The 20,157-nt window shown below is 36.9% G+C and overlaps 3 protein-coding genes across 4 annotated transcripts in view; 2 read left to right on the forward strand and 1 right to left on the reverse strand.

Annotated features, from left to right (window-relative positions):
• Positions 1 to 3,239, reverse strand: part of LOC107706531 (solute carrier family 35 member F2-like) — an 11,098-nt gene extending 7,859 nt beyond the window's left edge. The window contains exons 1-4 of the mRNA XM_016510277.1: positions 3,129 to 3,239; positions 2,142 to 2,274; positions 1,875 to 2,047; positions 706 to 833 (exon numbers count right to left, since the gene is read on the reverse strand). Of these exons, the coding sequence (XP_016365763.1) occupies positions 706 to 833; positions 1,875 to 2,047; positions 2,142 to 2,257 (417 nt within the window). The 5' untranslated portion in view covers positions 2,258 to 2,274; positions 3,129 to 3,239. The remainder of the gene's footprint in view (positions 1 to 705; positions 834 to 1,874; positions 2,048 to 2,141; positions 2,275 to 3,128) is intronic.
• A 796-nt stretch (positions 3,240 to 4,035) lies between these two features.
• Positions 4,036 to 11,857, forward strand: LOC107706462 (cullin-5-like). Of its 2 annotated transcripts, none has more exons than XM_016510174.1 (19): positions 4,036 to 4,113; positions 4,701 to 4,810; positions 4,981 to 5,080; positions 5,210 to 5,386; positions 5,543 to 5,684; positions 5,773 to 5,918; positions 6,799 to 6,879; positions 7,012 to 7,150; positions 7,445 to 7,575; positions 7,712 to 7,819; positions 8,536 to 8,600; positions 8,716 to 8,848; positions 8,993 to 9,124; positions 9,206 to 9,329; positions 9,416 to 9,591; positions 9,901 to 10,062; positions 10,214 to 10,332; positions 10,948 to 11,071; positions 11,525 to 11,857. In XM_016510174.1, exons 1-19 carry the CDS (start codon positions 4,090 to 4,092, stop codon positions 11,717 to 11,719), a joined length of 2,388 nt encoding a protein of 795 aa, XP_016365660.1. In that variant the 5' UTR covers positions 4,036 to 4,089; the 3' UTR covers positions 11,720 to 11,857. The 2 variants fall into 2 exon arrangements, with proteins under 2 accessions (XP_016365660.1, XP_016365661.1); XM_016510175.1 differs by having other exon boundaries at positions 7,012 to 7,105.
• An 892-nt stretch (positions 11,858 to 12,749) lies between these two features.
• Positions 12,750 to 20,157, forward strand: part of LOC107706463 (calpain-5-like) — a 40,300-nt gene continuing 32,892 nt past the window's right edge. The window contains exons 1-2 of the mRNA XM_016510176.1: positions 12,750 to 12,829; positions 19,031 to 19,203. Of these exons, the coding sequence (XP_016365662.1) occupies positions 19,039 to 19,203 (165 nt within the window). The 5' untranslated portion in view covers positions 12,750 to 12,829; positions 19,031 to 19,038. The remainder of the gene's footprint in view (positions 12,830 to 19,030; positions 19,204 to 20,157) is intronic.

A 20,157-nucleotide genomic window follows, 5' to 3' on the forward strand; every position in this document is an offset into this window, starting at 1 on the left:
ATTAAAGGCACAATATGTAAGATTTTTTTATTAAAATATCCAAAAACCACTAGAACGGTGTTATATATTTTGCTGACTTGTGTACTTACATTATCCCAAATGTTTCGAAGAATGTTTAAATCCAGAGAAATAAGTAATTTTAACTAGACATGGACCGTGTCTATAGTGTCACTGTGTCGCCTGCCAATGACAAAATAACACCCCCATTTTTTTTTTTTGTTGTTTTGTAGAAAACATGGAAACACCAAAGACGCTTTAATATGTTGTGCGTTTTAATAGACCGGTGACGACCGCACAGAGTAGCATTATAACAGAACTTTCAAAGTAGCATAATAAAAGCTCTGCTGCTTTCGAGCCGTGTGTCGCGCTCATTCAGCGGCCTCGTTTCGCTTTGACGGCTTTCAGCCTCACCCCGCTTCATTCTACTACGTTAATAAATCATTAGCTCAACCATGAACATGATTTCTGCCCGAGTCCCGTCGGATTGCATCGGCTGTGGGGATGAAGACCACAACTCCCATGATTCCACACTCAGTCAATGCGTCATCAATCTACGCCTGTCTATTTGTTTATTTTGAATACGCGCCCTCTAACGGCGAAAATTACATATTGTGCCTTTAACTATTATTGTATTAATTTATGTGTGTGTGTGTGTGTGTGTGTGTGTGCCTGTCTTTTTTTTTCAACTGAATGATATACTCTTACCTGTATACTTGTAAGGGTAGTGAACTGGTATGCCTTCACAACTGTGTAGTTGGCTTCCACATCCGTAAGAGCCATCAGAAAATACTTCCACCACTTTGTTTTTAGAATTTGAACAATATTATTTTCACCTAAATTATAAAAAAAAAAAAAAAAAACTGATTAATTCAATAAAAATATAAGCCATATATTTTGTATTAGCTTGCATTTCTGGAGGAAAGCTACCTAACAAGGTTTTTATGAGTAGTACATTTTAATTTTGCATGTTGAGGAGAATCAATAAATAATTTAAAGGGGGCATAACACACACCGTTTCACGATTTATGATTTACTCTTTACGATTCTCTCCGGAAACAGCCGAGCTCCTGGAGGCGCACCTTGGGTGGAGCTAAAGATTGACGAACAGCGAGCACTTGAGCTCCGACTGCCAACAAAACACAGACATTTGATGGATGCAGTCTTACCGTCTGCAGTTCTGAATCATGACCGGGCGGGATCTTTTATAGCTGGGACCGCTCCATCTTTCAGTATCAAACGATGTGCAAATCCAGCTTCGAACTGGGCCTTGTTTATAAAACGTTCGTCAACAAACACGCTTGTGAAACTGCGTTGCTGCTCTGGAAGAACAAACTGTATCCACTGTTTACATAACGTTGGGTTCTTCAGGAGGCTGAACAAAGTTATCTTTCCTTTACAACCAAAAACACTTCTTTGGAGACATTCTTCCCGAGCAGCGCTGCTGAATGAAGCACGTTGATGGGCGCACTCTTGCTCTGGTCTATGTGTGCATGTTCTTCCGGGAGAAATGCCCATATAAGGAGTTCCACCCTCGTTTACGTCATGAAGAGCCATGATCGAAAAAAACTCTCCGAAAGATTTTTGGCACAGAAATACTCCGTCATACGTCCAAATTGTTTTTTGAAATTTTGTCCATGCTTAGCATGAGAATTCAACTCTTTAACAGTGTAAACAACTCTGAATGCATGAAACAGCATTGTACCCCCCCTTTAAAGACTTTAATCCACAAGATAAGCCATGCAGGCATCCTGAAATAAGTTCATTTAAAATCTGGAGCAATGATAAGCATGGTCATGGAAATGATATTCTGCCCTTCTAATCATCTGATAAAAGCAGTGAGTGATTCCATGCAGGGAAGGTGTGCTGCAACGTACCTCTCCTGAAGGCTAAGACTAAAGTATAGGTGAGCAGCAGCAAGGTGTAATTGAGGAAGCTTTGCAGCATTGGCGTCTCCACCCCGGCATCTGCCAAATACTGACATGTAACTGCCGTCCCACATATCAGCATCGACAGGGCTTGACCCATTGCAATAGTTTTGCCGAACTGCCTGTAGGAACAATTCTTAAGTTACCATCAATATGACAGCTGTAACTTCAAAACATTAAACATTTTAAAACAGAGAGATCTTTAACATACAGTACCATGTAAACATATCTTTAAACTTGAGATTCCGTGGACCACAAAGAAATCTCCCCCAGCGGCTGAGAGCTCCCAATCTTCCATGTTCAAAGGAGTTCTCTCCCACTTCATGATCCATATTTCACACATAGAGACCTAGAAAATCCAGAGCAAATGAAAAGAACTTTAGTGAAAGTCACAGGCTTTGATGTTGGATAACATCTAGTGATTAATGGTGGAAATAATCTTAATTTCTTTAGGAATTTATGCACAATAATGTTGACCTCAGGTGGGCCTTTTTAATTAAAAAATGCCATTCCTTGCTTAATGTCACTTAAAGGTCATAAAATAAAAAAGAACTCAGCCTTTTTTTAATACTCACCATGAAAGTGTATAATATTCTATAAATAAAACCTATACTGACTTGATAAAGACATATAAAAGCCTCTACACAAAAAAAATATGACTTAAAATACTAAAGATCACCATGTAGCAATTACAATCACTTTAAAATAATTTTAAATAAAGACTTTATTTTTTTTTTAAATTCAACATAAGCCTGATATAAATTGCTGAAGCCTTTAAAAAAATTAAATAGGTTCAAGTCTGAGTGAATAACTTGTATGTGTATGAATAAAATTAGTGTCGTTTACATATTCAAACTAGAGCTTCGGCCACAAATGCGGAACATCTGAGAAGCTGTTGGTTGTAGAGCAGCAGTTCTCAGAGCACGCGGCGACCTGTCAGGAACTTTAGACAATGTAGGACACAGCAAACTGTTTCTTGATCACAAAGATCAAAATAGGATGAACTCAGTAATAGTAAAGAATTAATTATTTTACGTTTCAGGCTAAAAGCTGTGTAGCTTCATTGCAAAAAGCAAATCTCATTAATGTTAAGTTACCTTCTTATGAGTTAGCCATGCTGTTAGCTAGGCTAAAAAAAACAAAACAAAACACAACGTCACGTGTTTACAAGTTAAAGAATAAAACCAAGCGTCTGTTAAATACCTTGATCCGTCATGTCCGTAGTTTACGAATTATCCGCTAAAATTCGACCACAGTATTATCTTTCAATGAAAGCGAGGGACTCATAAATGCACTCGGACAATTTAAAGCCCCGCCCATTTCCCCAAACAACCAATGGGAGTTTCTTCTTCTTCTTTTCTTCTTTCCAGTTTAACGGCGGTTGGCATCCAACCAATAGCAGCTTAAATGTACGTCCTCTTTATTAAATTGTGACCAATGGCAGAGACGCATGCTGTTTACGACTACACGGAAGTTGTGTGCACTGAACATGTATTTGGTCTCCTAAATCGATTAGAAATGTACTTCATTGGTTATAAAGAATAATAGTTTTGAAATTCCCATATTTAACAGCTGTTAAACTTATTTCTAGCGATGATTAATGAGAACTGAGATTTCGAGACGAGTCTGTATCTGCAGCTTCAGTTGCAGCTGGTCGGCCTTCGGATTGTTATGGGAAAGATCCTATAGTGTCCTTGGACAGGGAACTGGCTCCAGATTATCACTATTATTCACACAGTAGTTATGATTCACTCCTTAATATAATCTGGGTGAGAAGTAGTTCTCAAGGACAGGACATTTCGTATGACCCTGCTCGATTAAATGTGAATGTGTCTTATTTATTAAATATTTATCACACTGGCAGTACCTAATGGCGTGATGATAAAAGCAAACGTGTCATCCTACATCAAAAAAAATTAGTATGCGCAGAATAACATTAGAAAGCTATGTAGATGCATTAATTGACTGCTCCTTTAATTTAAAATGTGTCTTTTCATTCTTTCTTATTCCTTCTTTCTTTCTATAAAATATAAATAATAAAATGAGAATTGAAAAATGAATAAACAGCAGTATCAGTGCTGCTGATGCAGTCTGTCGCAATGCCCCCTAGCAACCAAACCTCCTCAAACATCGCGAGACTGCACGGGGACTAAGTTGAAGAAACATGGCGACGTCTAATTTATTGAAGGTAGGAGGTCCCTGAATGTGAGAATATTTTGCATCGTTTGCGTCTCCCGTAATGTTATGACAGCGATCCCATGACCCAGTCACTGTCCGCTTCTAATTGCATCGCTAAACATGATGCGTTGACTCAAAACGACATTGTTCGAATTGCTGATTGTATATAGTGGGGTTTTGTACTATTATTATAATGTTTAGGGTTCAGAGCTGTATTTAAGGATGCCTTTTCTCACAAAACGTACTGCTATATATCATAAGGCTGCATAAAAAAATGATGAGAAAATATAAATACATGCGTATTTTTTCCTGAACAAAGTTGCAACATTGCAGATTATTTAAATGCTACATTTATTCAGCCTGGTCATATTTATGTCAAACCTGAAGCTCACCTGGTGCCTCTGGTTTCTAATCACACAGCTATAATAATCTATCTACATATATTAAATTGAAATTTACCTTCTGTTACTGTTCTGTTTGAATACTTGACACGAAGTAAAATAATCAAAATTCTCCTGTCTTTTTTCTTTTTTATAAATGCATAAAGCCTATAAAAATTTTAAAGAAATGTTTATTGTCCTCGTTCTCCTTTCTCAGAATAAAGGCTCCCTGCAGTTTGAAGACAAATGGGATTTGATGCGGCCCATTGTTTTGAAGCTACTCCGTCAGGAGGCAGTTACTAAGCAGCAGTGGTTCGATTTGTTCTCGTAAGTTGTCTTCGATGTGAGAACACTGACGGCAGTGTTTGGGTCTGATGGTCAATAATATAAATCAGGACTAACAAGAAGTCTTAAACCATAGTTTACATTGCTTAAATGTTACACAACGAATACAGTCAGATTTAAGACTTTCTCTTAATACTATGTTTGATTTGCAGAGACGTTCATGCGGTGTGTTTATGGGACGACAAAGGCCCGGCAAAGATTCATCAGGCACTGAAAGAAGACATCCTAGATTTCATCAAGCAAGCACAGGCAGTACGTACTGTATATAATTTTTGTACATACAATAATATGAAGTAAGTTCATTTTTTCTGCCTTATTCCTGTAATCCCAAATGTTTCAATGCATATTGTTTCTATTCTTACTCTTTCTGATCTACTTCAGCGAGTACTCAGTCATCAGGATGACACTGCTTTGCTTAAAGCTTACATTGTGGAGTGGAGGAAGTTCTTCACACAGTGTGATATTCTACCTAAGCCCTTCTGCAAGTTGGAAATCACCCTGCTGGGCAACCAAGGGAGCAATAAGAAGTCCAATGTTGAAGACAGTATTGTTAGAAAGGTGGATTCTCTTTCTGCATTTTGACCATATACTTCACATAAATTTATATTATACTGCCTTATTATTTAATTGCAAATATTATTGTAACAACTGATGCATAACATTATCAATATACAAATTTATCCTAATCATTTGTTGTTTTATTTTTTGCTTAAGCTTATGCTGGACACATGGAACGAGTCTATATTCTGTAATATTAAGAACCGGCTCCAGGACAGTGCCATGAAACTGGTCCATGCTGAGAGATTAGGAGAAGCGTTCGACTCGCAGCTTGTCATTGGAGTGCGGGAGTCATATGGTAAAGCTCTCATAAAACTAAGCAACTCGGGTTCTGTCCAGATGGACCTCTCCTGATGGACGCCCCTGTCTTCTGCTCTGTCTTACAGTGAACTTGTGTTCCAACGCTGATGACAAGCTCCAGATCTATAGAGAGAATTTTGAGAAGGCATATCTAGATTCCACTGAGAGGTTCTACAAGACACAAGCACCGTCCTATCTGCAACAGAACGGCGTTCAGAACTATATGAAATATGTGAGTGTGTTTTCAAACTGCTGTATTGCCTAAACTAGAAAAATGTGGGTGACACTAGTGCAAGTTAAAACTACTGTAATTTTACAGCTTTGAAGTAAAAAATTTAATATACTAATTATTTATGAATTAACTTGTTATATTTTTTAATTTAATAGTGCAGTTGTATTACAATGAAAGTGCAATTCTGTCTTAGAAACAATATTATTATTATTAATTTATTATTATTATTATTATATAATCACATTCAGTTAATCCCTTTCAGTTATAAAATTAGTAGTGCTGTCAAACGATTAATCGTGATTAATCGCATCCAAAACAAAAGTTTTTGTTGACATAATATATGTGTGTGTAATGTGTATATTTATTATGTATATAAAAATACACACACATGCAGTATATATTTTGAAAATATTTACATATATTTATATTCACATCATTTATATTATATATAAATATATTTAATATATGAACAACGTTTTTCTTATATATATGCATGCATGTGTGTGTATTTATATATATACATAATAAATATACACAGCACACACACAAATATTATGTAAACAAAAACTTTTATTTTAGATGCGATTGATTGCGATTAATCGTTTGACGGCACTAAAAATTTGTAAAGTATTTTCTTAACTTACATACTGTTCAAGTTTTATGCGTATAACGTTGTGGCAGGTTTTTCCTGTAGTATCAAAAATGGTATGGAATAGCAATATTTTTCAAGGTATTATATTGAAGTTCAAAAATTAGTATCGTGACAAGACTTCAGATTTCTAACAAGCTTTTATGTGTATGAATGGTAAATCACAGCACATCTCTGAAGTGTCACAATATTTGAGAGTTGTTCATCCCAGGTGGCACTTTTGATTGACAGGCAGATGGCAAGTTAAGAGAAGAGGAGAAGCGTGCACTTCGATATCTGGAAACCAGGCGTGAATGTAACTCCGTCCAGGCAGTGAGTGTTCCCTGCTCCAAAACAAGACCCCGTGGTGCCGCATTATTAAATAATGCTCAGCGTGTAGTTTGCATTTGTCTTTCTCACTTACTAACATTGGGTGCTCGGTTTGTGTCTTTTGCGTTCTTCTAGCTAATGGAGTGTTGTGTGAATGCTCTGGTGACGTCGTTCAAAGAAACAATCCTGGCTGAGTGTCCGGGAATGATCAAGCGGAATGAGACAGAGAGTGAGTACGGCAGGAGCTCTGGCACCAAAGGCTCAGCGAGTTCAGGTTGGCAATGGGATACGGTTCCCATCTATATCTTGCCAAAACCTCCCCACCCATCCCACCATCTGTGTGTTTGTGTGCCAATCATTGAGTCCACCAACCCATTTCAACTGTAAACAAATGCAACAGTATGCAACTATCGTATGTAAAGGGAAGGAAATGCCAAATGTTTGCATCAGCAATACCTAGTTTAACTCATTTGGCTTTTATATAGGATCATGATAACAGCATTTTTGTATGTTTTGATGTTTTAATGTTACTAAATATGTTTGTTCTGCCATTGGTGTGTTTCCGCAGAGCTGCACCTCATGTTCTCGCTGATGGACAAAGTGCCCAGTGGTATTGAGCCAATGCTGAAGGACCTGGAGGATCATATCATGAGCGCAGGTCTGGCTGATATGGTGGCCTCAGCTGAAACCATTACCACAGTGAGTTGAGACAGTAGCTGCTTTTCGTTATCAGACAGATGCATCATGGATATATGCGTCCAGTTTTTGATAGTGCAATCACTGAATGATCTAGATAATATATAATATGTTGCTGACATTTGTTTTATTTTTGCAGGACTCTGAAAAATATGTTGAGCAGCTCCTAACATTGTTTAAACGCTTTAGTAAATTAGTTAAGGAAGCATTCAAAGATGATCCACGTTTCCTAACAGCCAGGGATAAAGTAAGTCTCAAAAGGATTTATCCTTTATTCCAAATCATTCACTGTAAAAAATATATATTTATAAATATTATTTTAAAAAGTTTTTAGATTTTTGGGATAAAATATTATTGCAATCTAATTATATAAACTATTTACATACTTTATAATATACGTTACTGTTCAAAAGGTGGGGGCAGTACGTTTTTTTTTTTAAGTTGTTTTTTAATTAAACATGGATGCTTTAAATTGATTAAAACTAACAGTTTTAATCGCAATCAATGCACTTATAAATTTACAAAAGATTTCCATTTTAAATAAATGCTGTTCTTTTGAACTTTCCATTAATCAAAGAATCCTTCAAATATATTAAATGTTTTCAACACTGGCAATAACAAATGACTCTTTAGCACCAAATCAGCATATCTCTGAATAAGTTCTGAAGGATCTTATGACACTGAAAACTGGAGTAATGGCTGCTGAAATTTCAGCTTTGCCATCACAGGAATGAATTACATTATAAAACATATTAAAATAGATAAAAGTTATTTATTTTAATAATATTTCACAGTATTACAGTATAGGCAATATACTGTAAATGCACCCTTGGTAAACACCTTAAAAAATGAAAAAAAATCTTACTAACCCAAAACTTTTTAACAATAATGTACCGTTAAAGTGGAGAAGTGGTTTCCATTTTTCCATTCTTATTTTATTATTTTGTATTCGTGTTTACGTAGGCATACAAAGCAGTAGTGAATGACACCACAATATTTAAACTAGAGCTCCCTCTAAAACAGAAAGGGTAAGACGTCTTAATATATACATATATATCTTCTGAAAACTAGTTTTTCTATCTGTCGTTCTAAGAATATATTTTAAATACTGTTTGGTTTGCATTATTTGTCCTTTGTTTGCAGTGTGGGTCTGAAAACACAACCAGAGTCAAAATGTCCAGAGCTGCTGGCCAACTACTGTGATATGCTCCTTAGAAAGACCCCACTGAGCAAGAAACTCACCTCAGAGGAAATAGAGGCCAAGCTGAAGGAAGTGGTGAGTGAGTGGGTGGGTGGAGTGACCAATAAATATTTGTTTTTTATTGTGGCAGTATTTTCGCAAATGTTACTCACACCTCTGTTTGCAATTGTCAAATCAGATGCAATGTTTTAATTATTTCTTTTTATGTACTGATTACAGCTTTTGGTTCTAAAGTATGTTCAGAACAAAGATGTCTTCATGAGGTACCACAAAGCGCACTTGACCCGCAGGCTAATTCTTGACATTTCTGCAGACAGTGAGATTGAAGAGAACATGGTGGAGTGGCTCAGGGTAAGAGGGCTTGAAAGCACGCTTATGATGGATGAAAGACTTTTTAGTGAATCTCTTTAAGTGACTTTTGTGTGTGTACAGGAGGTTGGTATGCCAGCAGATTACGTGAACAAGCTCGCCAGAATGTTCCAGGACATCAAAGTATCTGAAGATTTAAATCAATCCTTTAAAGAAATGCACAAACACAACAAACTTGCATTACCAGGTCAGATATGCCACTTATGAACTGATGCTTCTGAACTATTCTATTGTAACTTTGAACTAATTATTATTTATGTCTCGACACTACAGCTGACTCAGTCAATATAAAGATCTTGAATGCAGGAGCATGGTCTCGGAGTTCAGAGAAAGTGTTCGTATCCCTGCCCACCGAACTAGAAGATCTCATTCCTGAAGTTGAGGAGTTTTACAAGAAAAATCACAGTGGCAGAAAATTACACTGGCACCATTTGATGTCCAATGGCATTGTGAGTAACAGCTTCAGCCCTTTGTATAACAGCATGCTCTACTTCCTTGGAAAATAGGGGAGACCCAAAACCAGCCTCTTCCCATTGAGACTAATTTGTGTGATTTATACTGTCGCCAGTAAAAAGCACTTAACTTTTGATGCTCGCGAGCTCTACTACTGTGAATTGTGTTGATGCAAACATTTATTTATTCTCTTAAATGTCAGTATTATTGCTACACTGGAGATTCTGCCTCGACTTTGACATTTTATAGGGGTTTGTTGTGTCAAGGGAACAGATCAAGATTGGTTTCATCTCTTCTGTCGCTAGATCACATTCAAGAATGAAGTTGGGCAGTATGATTTAGAAGTCACGACATTCCAGTTAGCTGTGCTGTTTGCCTGGAACCAAAGGCCCAGAGAGAGGATCAGCTTTGAGAATCTGAAACTGGCCACGGAGCTTCCAGACGCTGAGCTGCGCCGGACTCTCTGGGTAACAGAGTCTTTATTTTGTTGACATTTCCACTACTGTGTTTAAATGGGAAGGACATGATCATGTGGAATGCGAATGAAAGGATCTCATGTGACATTGACTTTACTAAATCCTTCCTAACTCTTTGTTTTTGTTTGTTTTAAACGTGTAGTCTCTTGTAGCTTTCCCCAAACTAAAGCGTCAAGTGCTGTCGTACGAACCTGTGGTGGGCTCTCCTAAAGACTTTGCAGAAGGCACTGTATTTTACATCAATCAAGAGTTTTCTTTAATGTAAGCACAATCATCACACACTGGCTGCATTTGACGAAGAATGATGAATAATTTAAATAATACTTGTGTTAATAAATCATACGCATATAAATCATAAGTCATGTGCATATTTTCATCACTTTCCCTGCACTACCGTTCAAAAGTTTGGGGTTGGAAAGATTTTTACAATTACTCACCAAGGATATTTTAGTTTGTTAAAAATATAGTAAATGTGAAATATTTTTACAATTTAATATAATTTTTTTCTACTTCAGTATCTTCTGTCATGTGATAATGATCAGAAATCATTCCATAATGCTGATTTTGTGCTTAAGAAACATTTCTATTTATGACATTCCTAATGTTTTTGGAATGTTTTGTGTATTGCTGTCACTTTGATCAATTGAATGCATCTTAAATATGCAATGCAAAATAATTATTCGTTTCTTTAAAAAATCTTATTAAACCCAAACTTTTGAGTAATTAAATCTGTATGCACATACAATTATCTGTAAGTACATACTACGTATCATAATACATATCTAAGTACATACATTGCTGGACTATTAGGTTATATTATTAATTATTGCATGTTTTAACAGACCACAGTTCAATTAAATGATCTCTTCTGCACAGAAAAAACTCAAAGGTCCAAAAAAGAGGGAAGATCAATTTGATTGGTCGATTACAACTCACCACAGAGAGAATGCGTGAAGAAGAAAATGAGGGCATAGTGCAACTTAGGATATTACGCACACAGGTAATGAAATCACATTCACATGATCTTAATGATTGAAATATGTGTTTGTGTATTTATATATATCCACATTTTTGATCAATGCTCGGGTAATCAAACTATAAATTAATTCAAACAGAAGTTTGAATTAGTAGTGATTTCATGAGGTGCATCCTGGGATGCGTTTCAAACAGTGTTGAAGGAGTTTCCATGTAAGCTGGGAACTTGGCTGCTTTTCCATCACCATCTGGTCCAACTCATCCATTAATTTTTTTTTCTATGAAAGTGTTAGTTTTTTAAAGACATTCATTTGCAGGCATTTTAAATACAGTAACATTTGTCTACTAAACAAAATTCAAACATTTAAGCATAAACCTTTATATCAAAACTATGAGAAACATTTCAGACCAAACATTTCTCTGATACGCTGACGTAAACATCAGCTGTCACTAAGCTTTTCTTGTTCACTCTGTACAGGAAGCTATCATTCAGATCATGAAGATGAGGAAGAGGATCAGCAACGCCCAGCTTCAGACGGAGCTGGTGGAGATCCTAAAGAACATGTTTCTGCCCCAGAAAAAGATGATCAAAGAGCAGATCGAGTGGCTGATAGAACAAAAATACATCAAACGGGACGAGACAGACATCAACACATTTATCTACATGGCATAGCCGACCACGCCCAGTGCACTCTGGGACTTTTTTTTTTTGGAGGATTCCATATCTGATTTCAGCCCATTGCCCAGCCTGGCCTGCTGGGTGATTGACTAGATTTATCTCAAGACACATCACGCTGAGAAATTGCTGACAAATGCCCAGTGCACTCTGGGACGTTTTTTTTTTTGGAGGATTCCATATCTGATTTCAGCCCATTGCCCAGCCTGGCCTGCTGGGGGATTGACTAGATTTATCTCAAGACACATCACGCTGAGAAATTGCTGACAAATCCCTGCCTTACTTCACAAATCTATGAAATTAATAAAACAAACTTTGGAAGAAATAGAGGAGTAAAGTGAGCAGAATCTGTGTGGCTAATTTATATGCATCTTGTGCAATCTTCTAATTACGTTTCACCACCTTCGACGTCAACGCAGCAGGTGAAAATATTGCTTTACGTCCTGAAAAAGCCATCCAGCTGTTCATTTTGAGTTCACCGCTGGCTTATCAAATTAACCTAGCTCTAAACATCTAATAGTAAACAATACATGCCTTATACTGTAAAGTTCAGGCCAGTGGTGTTGTTAGACATCAAATTATCCTCATGATTCACAGCATTGTATGTTATTGCACAGAATTGCAGGCCTCAGGCGTTTTTTTCTCCTCAGTTGTTTTACCCATCAGCTCACAGTCTCTGCTTAGTGTGTCCCTGTTTGTCTCCCTAGTGGCAAGTTAGCAATGTACACTGCCGCTGTCCATGGTGCTGATGAGATGGCCACTTGCTTCTGACTAATACTGGAAGAATAATATTATGTTGAGTTACACGCTAATGCTCTTGAATAATGACACTCATACTGACAAAAACGACAGAATGCATCATATATTTTTTGTTGCAATCACAGTGTTACTGTCAGCGTGTGTGCGTGGGTATACATTGGTGTCTACCCCGCCGCACATGCTCAGACTAGGAGTCCCCCCTCCGCTCGTAGGCCCCTCCCAGACACGCGTGAGAGTGATCCGGAGCTCGGAGAACAGCCTCAGTTGCACGGGACCGCAAGAACGTCGCTGGATCCCGGGAGGACCGGAGAGAGAGAGACGCCACCGTGGGACTGGAGTTGTGCTCAGGTATTAGATTATTTCACAGGCAGCGAGGCCGTGCTGGTCTGTTACACGAGCGATGTGTGACATCAGACCGAATTTGACATGCAAGACTGTAATTATCCGAACAAACGAGATGAGCGCGCTGATTTATGTTGCTCGTCTTGCGTTTTAAGCGCGAGTGGTAAATCTTGCCACCTGACGGGACGCGTGCAGAGGCGATAAAATAATATTCCGATTTCGTTAGATGGAGATTCGTAGCATAAATGGTCATATATTTAAAGCTAGTGTGGGAACTGGAAGCCTACTGCATCTTATCGGTGCATTCGGGCAAAGTACAAGTAGAGTCCAATTGTTCTTGAACACGAAAGGAAATCACTTTACGTCGTATGTCGTTAATTAGTTGTCCCCACGCCTTGCGGTCCCTATTAAGATAAGTTTGACCACCGGGCTGACAGGAGTGGGCAGTCCCTCAGTCCTTAACGGGAACCTTACTAACGTGCTTTAACCTAGAACAGTTAATGCAACAATCATCTGATGACATGTTTATGTTTGCATGGTGAAACCTTATGGTGTAATGCCGTCAGTTTTGGGTAGTAATGTAATCTGGTTGACCTAATCAGATTAAGCATTTGTAATAGACTACATTACATTTTAAAATATATTTTATGAATTAGCTACAGTTATGACGGTTTTGATTACTAATCTATTAATTAGTTTGTTAAATAATTAATTGATATCTCTAAGGGAGACCCAGTATATCACTATATAAAGCAATTTATGTTTTCCAAGAAATATACCCCCAAATTATACATAAATTAATTAATTCCCCAACAGCTGGTAGCTGTGTTTCAGAACATGCTACCTGTGGTATCTAGCTAGTCTAAGATTATTATTAGCTGGTCAGGTGGTTGACAAGACACCATGTTCTAAAAACAGCTTGACCACCTTAAACTGATCAATTGGTAGCTGGTTTGTTGCTAATCCAAGTTGCTTTACCAGAATGAAAATCAGGCTGGAAACCAGCTACCTTAAGATTGATTTTACAGGGGAGCTAGTAAACTTGATTTTACTACTCTGTCGAGTTCATTAGCTTGTCTAAGTTGGTCTAAACTGGTCAATAGTTGATTGACTAGTCCTTGACTGCGTACCTGAAACTGGTATGAGCAACTGGTAGGTGGTTTATTTATTTATAAGTTGGTTTACCAGCTAATGACCATCTCTGACTGGCTAGAAACCAGCTACCATCTTAAGATTGATTTTCCAGTAAACTTGACTAGTTTACTACTCTAACTAGTTCACTAGTTCTGTTGTAGCTGGTCTAAGACGGTCTTTAGCTTGTTGACCAGTCAGCATGTTCTAAAAGCCAGCTTGACCATCTTAAACTGGTGTGACCAGTTGGTAGCTGGAGTGTTTACCAGCTAATGACCATTTGAATTCAATTAGTTAGATGGCTTACCAGCTAATGATGATCTTAGACTGGATAGAAACCAGCTACCATGTCTCAAAATAAAGCTACCATCTAAAGCTTGATTCTCCATCATGGCTAAAGGACTTTGCTAATCTAACCAGTTCTATTCTTAGCTTATTAGCTGGATGACCAGCCACCATGTTTCATAAACCAGCTTGACCACCATAAATGTGATGACTAACTAGTAGCTGATTTGTTAGTGGTCCAAGTTTGTTTACCATCTAATGGGGATCATCTTAGACTAACTAGAATCCAGCCACCATCTTCTAGCACGACTAGTAAACATTATCAATTTACTAATCAAACTAGTTCACAATTGTTTATTGAAATGAGTGTTAATTAGTACAAATTAGTAATTGAGTTTTTATCAAAAGTTGCAATAAGTGATATACCGGTAATAATAGGTTCATGATGATATTGTTTAATGAAGATGTTGCTCTTTGCTTTTTGTGTATATTTTTGTCGAAATAGTTCGAAATTATTCTTTGTAACACTAAAGAAAAGAAAGTGTTGAGATTACATTACCTGAAGTGTAATATAAAATATTATGTTATTGAGAACCATTGTAGTCATGCAATTTGTAGACTGAATTTCAGCAGTAACCCATCCAACACTGACTGCAGTACATTTTAAATTTAGCATATTTTGTAACAGTGATGGACTCAGCAGTGCATGTTTTGAGTGTTCGTTGTAAGTCGTGGAGTGTGAGGGGTAATTCTAGGCATACCGTATGGTTTGTGTGATGACTTACTACATGTATTCATGAGGTGGCTGCAGTGACACAGCTGGGATACCCTGAAATGGTGATTGTCAGAAAGGGGAGTTTTTTTTTTTTTTATCAAGTTCTTTGGTGCACTGTCTCTCTGCCTGCTTCCTCTCTAGCACTCTCTCTCTTTTTTTGCCATCTACTCTACCCCTCCTTCTACTACCACAGTAGGAGTTTCTGTATGTGGGATTCATCAATCCGTGGGATTCATACAGTGCATTTTCTTCAGGAACTCAATTTTCTGGGTCTCACTCTGTTTTTTCACATTAAGCGTAATGCTTAATAGAGCTGAGAACCACATAAACCACATCATTCCACTACCGCGCTTGTAAACTTTCATGAGCTAGCAGTGCATAAGTTGGGTGTGAGAGAGAGTCAAAAGGCCAATATCTGTCTGTCTACTGGCACATTACATCTGTCATTAGGCTTAAGGCATTGCACATTCATGAAGCCTTATGAACAGATGCATATGGTAATCACATAATATTCTTGCTGCTTCGATCCCTCTGTTCTACTCTTTGGTTCCCTGACGTGTGAATTCCACTTGCAAGCCTCAGCACTTCCTACCTGCTTCCTCCCGTCAGGAGGTAGAGGAGAGACCGTTTGCCTGTGTGGTGGTCTCACTGATGTCACGAATCAGTCACGAGTTGAGGCCAGGCACCATCTGCCGTGCTGGCTGTCCAACTGCAGTGTTTTCATTTCCCCAGGTGCTCCAGTCAAGTGTACTGCACAATCAACTTAACCGAGTTTCCAGTACCAAACCAGTCCCTAGTACAAACACATTCTCTCTGTTTTAAAAAAAGTGAGATGCAATAAAGCAAGGAAAATTACAGGTTTCCGTACAAGTTAAGCTAAATCAAATGTATTTGTGGAGTAATGTTGATTACCACAAAAATTGATTTCTGCTTTTCTTGGGGAAAAACAAACAAATAAACAAACGAAAACCTGGTTTAAAATGAGGTATACTTACAATGAAAGTGAATGAGGCCAAATTGTGAACTTTAAAATCCTCACTATAGCCTTGATTTGTAATTAAAACACCTGTAAAAATTATAATTTAAACCGCTTTACAGCTCCAAAAATATGTTTTAACAGAATAATTAATATAAGTACTGTTATGTAATTATACATTTCACATTTCTGCTTTTAAATCCTCCAAAATTTGTCCCAGTTCACTTTTATAGGTAAGTTGCTCACAATAACAGAATTTAGCTTTTCTTTAAAAAAACAAAACAAAAAAAACGTACTTTTTTGTGGTAATCAGTGTTTTTTAGTATTATTTATGTAGTATGTAACTTGTTCTGTTTTTAGTTAGTTTCCAAAGCAACGTTTTTTTTTTGTTGTTTTTTTTTTAAGTTTGTTTTCATCTAATATTTATTTATTTTTTATTTTATTTTAGATCTATTTTAATAAAGAGAACAATTTTTAATTGTTTAAATTTTGGTTAACAATAACCACACTGTTGGTAATCAACATTGTCACAAATGCTGTCAAGCTTACGTTACTTATATCCAACCCAGAATATTATAACATGCATGCATAATATAATGTTGTTATTAGAATCGCCAATAAATTAGATCATCAAGATGAGGAAGAAGCTTCATCCCACATTTGATAGCTTGATATTGCTTGATCATATAATGATGAAGCTGTTATTATCTAAGACTCCAGTCTTTACATTTTCACTGCAGAGCTGGCTGTAGAATGACATAAGCTAGAGTTTTCTGTCATTAGTGCAGAGAGAATGGACAGAAAGCTGAAGACATAATTAATCTTCCTGAAGGTCTGGGAGTGGAGATGAATAATTCACCGCAGCTCGGCTCGCTCAGCTCTCGAAACTAGCCTCTGAGAGAGCTGTGACTGACAGATTGCCCATGCATTTCAGAAAACACATCGGAAATGTGCGGAGAAATGGACAGAAAGATCCTTTTCTGTAGATCTGGACAGATAGGGCGTGTTGGAAGTGGCGTCTCTGGATAAGATGTTCTCAAGTTTCGCTCATCTGAACTACTTTCAAACTCTTGAATAGCTCTTATAGACTCATTCGGTCAAAAAAAGGTATTCCCCAGTCAGTGGAAGAGGGGTGCTAAACCGACACACTCATCCCAGTAGGCAACGCTTTTACACTATCAGTCACTGAGATGAATACAACTCTGTAATGATACGTTCCAGTTCAACCTGGATTTGAAGCAAAGTGTCCCAGCACCGCTGAGTCTGCAGGTACAGTTCCTGCCGCTGACTTCATCTCCTCCTGCCAGGCAGAGTAAATGTGTGCTGTAGATTATCAGTACTAGAGGGACTGGTTCCTTCCGATATCTAAAAGAAAACCGTTGTATTGTGATCGTATATCTTTTCTTTGTCTATTCTAATTGCGTTTTTAGACTCTCTGTCTCATGGAGTCTGGCCAGGTGCACACTTTTGACTTTGTTTGGTCCACGTTGCAGCTTACTCTGACCTGGAAATGCCCACTTAGACAGGAAAAACAACATCTGACCAATATGCAAAGTGAGCTAGAGTTTTATTTTATTTGCCATTTAGGGTATACATTAATGTCCAAAAAGTTCAAAGATGTTTTTTTTTTTTTTTTTAAATATACTCACAAAGGCTGCAATTTGATAAAAAAATGCAGGAAAAACAATAATATTGTGAAAATAATTGTTTTCTGTTTTAATATAGTAAAAATGTAATGTATTCCTGTGATGGCAGTGTCACATGATCCTTCCTTCAGAATTCATTCTAATATACTGATTTAGTGAGAAATTTAATAATAGTAACAAACCGAAAATGAATTCAAATAATGTCACTGCACTTAACTTGCACTACAAATTGCTGGGTAGTAACTGATTACATGTAATCTAGATTACATAACCAGATTCCAAAAATAAAGTATTTTTAATAAGAGTACATTACATTTTAAAATGCTCGTAATCAGATTACTGTTACTTTTTATGGATTACATGATTACATATTCACACAATGGCAGTAAATTAATCATAATTTATTGATTCTCCCTAATTCTTATTCTTTTCTCTCTCTCGTAAATTTTTAAATGTCAGTTGTTTTCATATTTATGTTTTCTTTCTTTTTCTTTTCATAAAATGCAGGAATACCTAAAAAATTGTCAGACAAACTCCTTAAAATAAAATATTTACCTGAAATATCTCTGAGCAAGTTAATATTTCAATAATTTAACAGCATATTTGCATGTTTACAATTAACTGATATCTCAGATTGTCTCTTGAAGCATGTTGGAGACGTTGCTACAGTTCTTCTGGATTTAGTCTGTCTCAGTTTGTTCTGTTTCTTCATGTCGTTCCAGACAGACTGGATGATGATCAGATCAGATCTCTGTGTGGAGCACTGGCTGCTGTCAGACAAAAATCTGTGATAATCCAATAATTGGATTATTACAATTAATGATAAAATTAATGTTTTGAAATGTAAACTGATATTTCCTACTGACACACTACAGCAAAAGATAGAAATAACTGACTTAAAACCATTTTTAGCTGTGTTCTAATCATTTTGGCCACCACTGTAAATAAATAAATACTATATATATATATACAGGTGCATCTCAATAAATTAGAATGTCGTGGAAAAGTTCATTTTTTGAGATAGTAAAGCTTAGCCACTAAGTACCCCAAACAAAAGATTTGATGCTGCTAACCTGTCAAAGATTTCCAACTGATAAAACCTGTGCTCCCACACTTCCAGAAACTGCATACAGCCACTCATTTTAGAACTGGTGGTAATTTCACTCCATTTTTATGAGCAATATGCTTGAAACAGATAATGAGCGAACACAAAGTTAGAAAGTTATGCACGCACACACACACAAATGTTCCTGTTGAAGGAGCTGATGAGATTTTTACCTGAGCTGACAGGAGCAAGAGTGCCTTGTGCTGTGTCTGCACTGCATCTGTCTCACATTGCCAAATCTCTCTCTCTCTCTCTCTCTCTCTCTCTCTCTCGTGTTGTCCCTCTGTAGGCTGAAAGATGTTCTCCTTTGTGAAGGCCTTTGAGGGGCAGCATTACTCCACCCTCAAGAGGCAGTGTCTACAGAGTGGACGTCTGTTTGAGGACCCACTGTTCCCGGCCGTGGATGACTCCCTCTTCTACCAGGGTAACAGGATCGGCCTTGTGCACTGGAAAAGACCCGCGGTCAGTGCTCAGAACTAAAGTCTCACGGTTCTTCATTTAACAGATGGCATAGAGAATGGGATATGCAGGTGGCCTGCATTGCTTGTGGTTCCCAGGAGGTTCTTAAACAGATTCCAGGTTGGAAAGATTTTGCTTTGTTCAAACAGAACCTTAAATAATATGTTCAGTTTCTTTTAATGTTAATCTATTTACATTTCAAGTTAAATCAGTTGTGTTTGTAAAGCGCTTTTCACAATACATTTTGTTTCACAGCAGCTTTACAGAAAATCATGATGTTAATGTTTAGAATATTTTAATATCTTCATCAAGGATGCATTAAACTGATCAAAAGTGACAGTAAAGACATTTATAATGTTGAAAAAGGTTTCAAATAAATGCTGTTCTTTTGAACTTTCTGTTCATCGAAGAATGCTGAAAAACAAATGTATTACACAAATATAAATTTGTAACATTGATAATGACAAGAAATGATTTTTGAGCAGCAAAATCAGCATATCAGAATGATTTCTGAAGGATCATGTGACTGAAGACAGGAGTAATGATGCTGAAAATTCAGCTTTGACATCACAGGAATAAATTACATTTTAAATATTATAAAGTAGAAAACAGTTATTTAAAAATATTTCATAATATTACTGTTTTTATTACTATATTTTGATCAAATAAATGCAACCTTGGTGAACATAAAAGGCTTCATTTAAAAACATTAAACAATCTTACCAACCCCAAACGTTTGAACTGTAGTATACCGGTACTATATGGAAGACAAAAAAGTTGAGAAATGTTAGTTAGTACTGCTTAAACATTGCTTAAATGACTAATCATTTCGGTAACACTTTAGTATAGGGACCAATTCACACTATTAACTAGTTGCTTATTAGCATATATTGTTAAAGGGGTCATATGGTGTTGCTAAAAAGAACATTATTTGGTGTATTTGGTGTAATGAAATGT

This window comes from Sinocyclocheilus rhinocerous, unplaced genomic scaffold, assembly GCF_001515625.1.
Source record: "Sinocyclocheilus rhinocerous isolate Xijiao unplaced genomic scaffold, SAMN03320098_v1.1 scaffold1405, whole genome shotgun sequence".
NCBI classification, from domain to species: Eukaryota; Metazoa; Chordata; class Actinopteri; order Cypriniformes; family Cyprinidae; genus Sinocyclocheilus; species Sinocyclocheilus rhinocerous.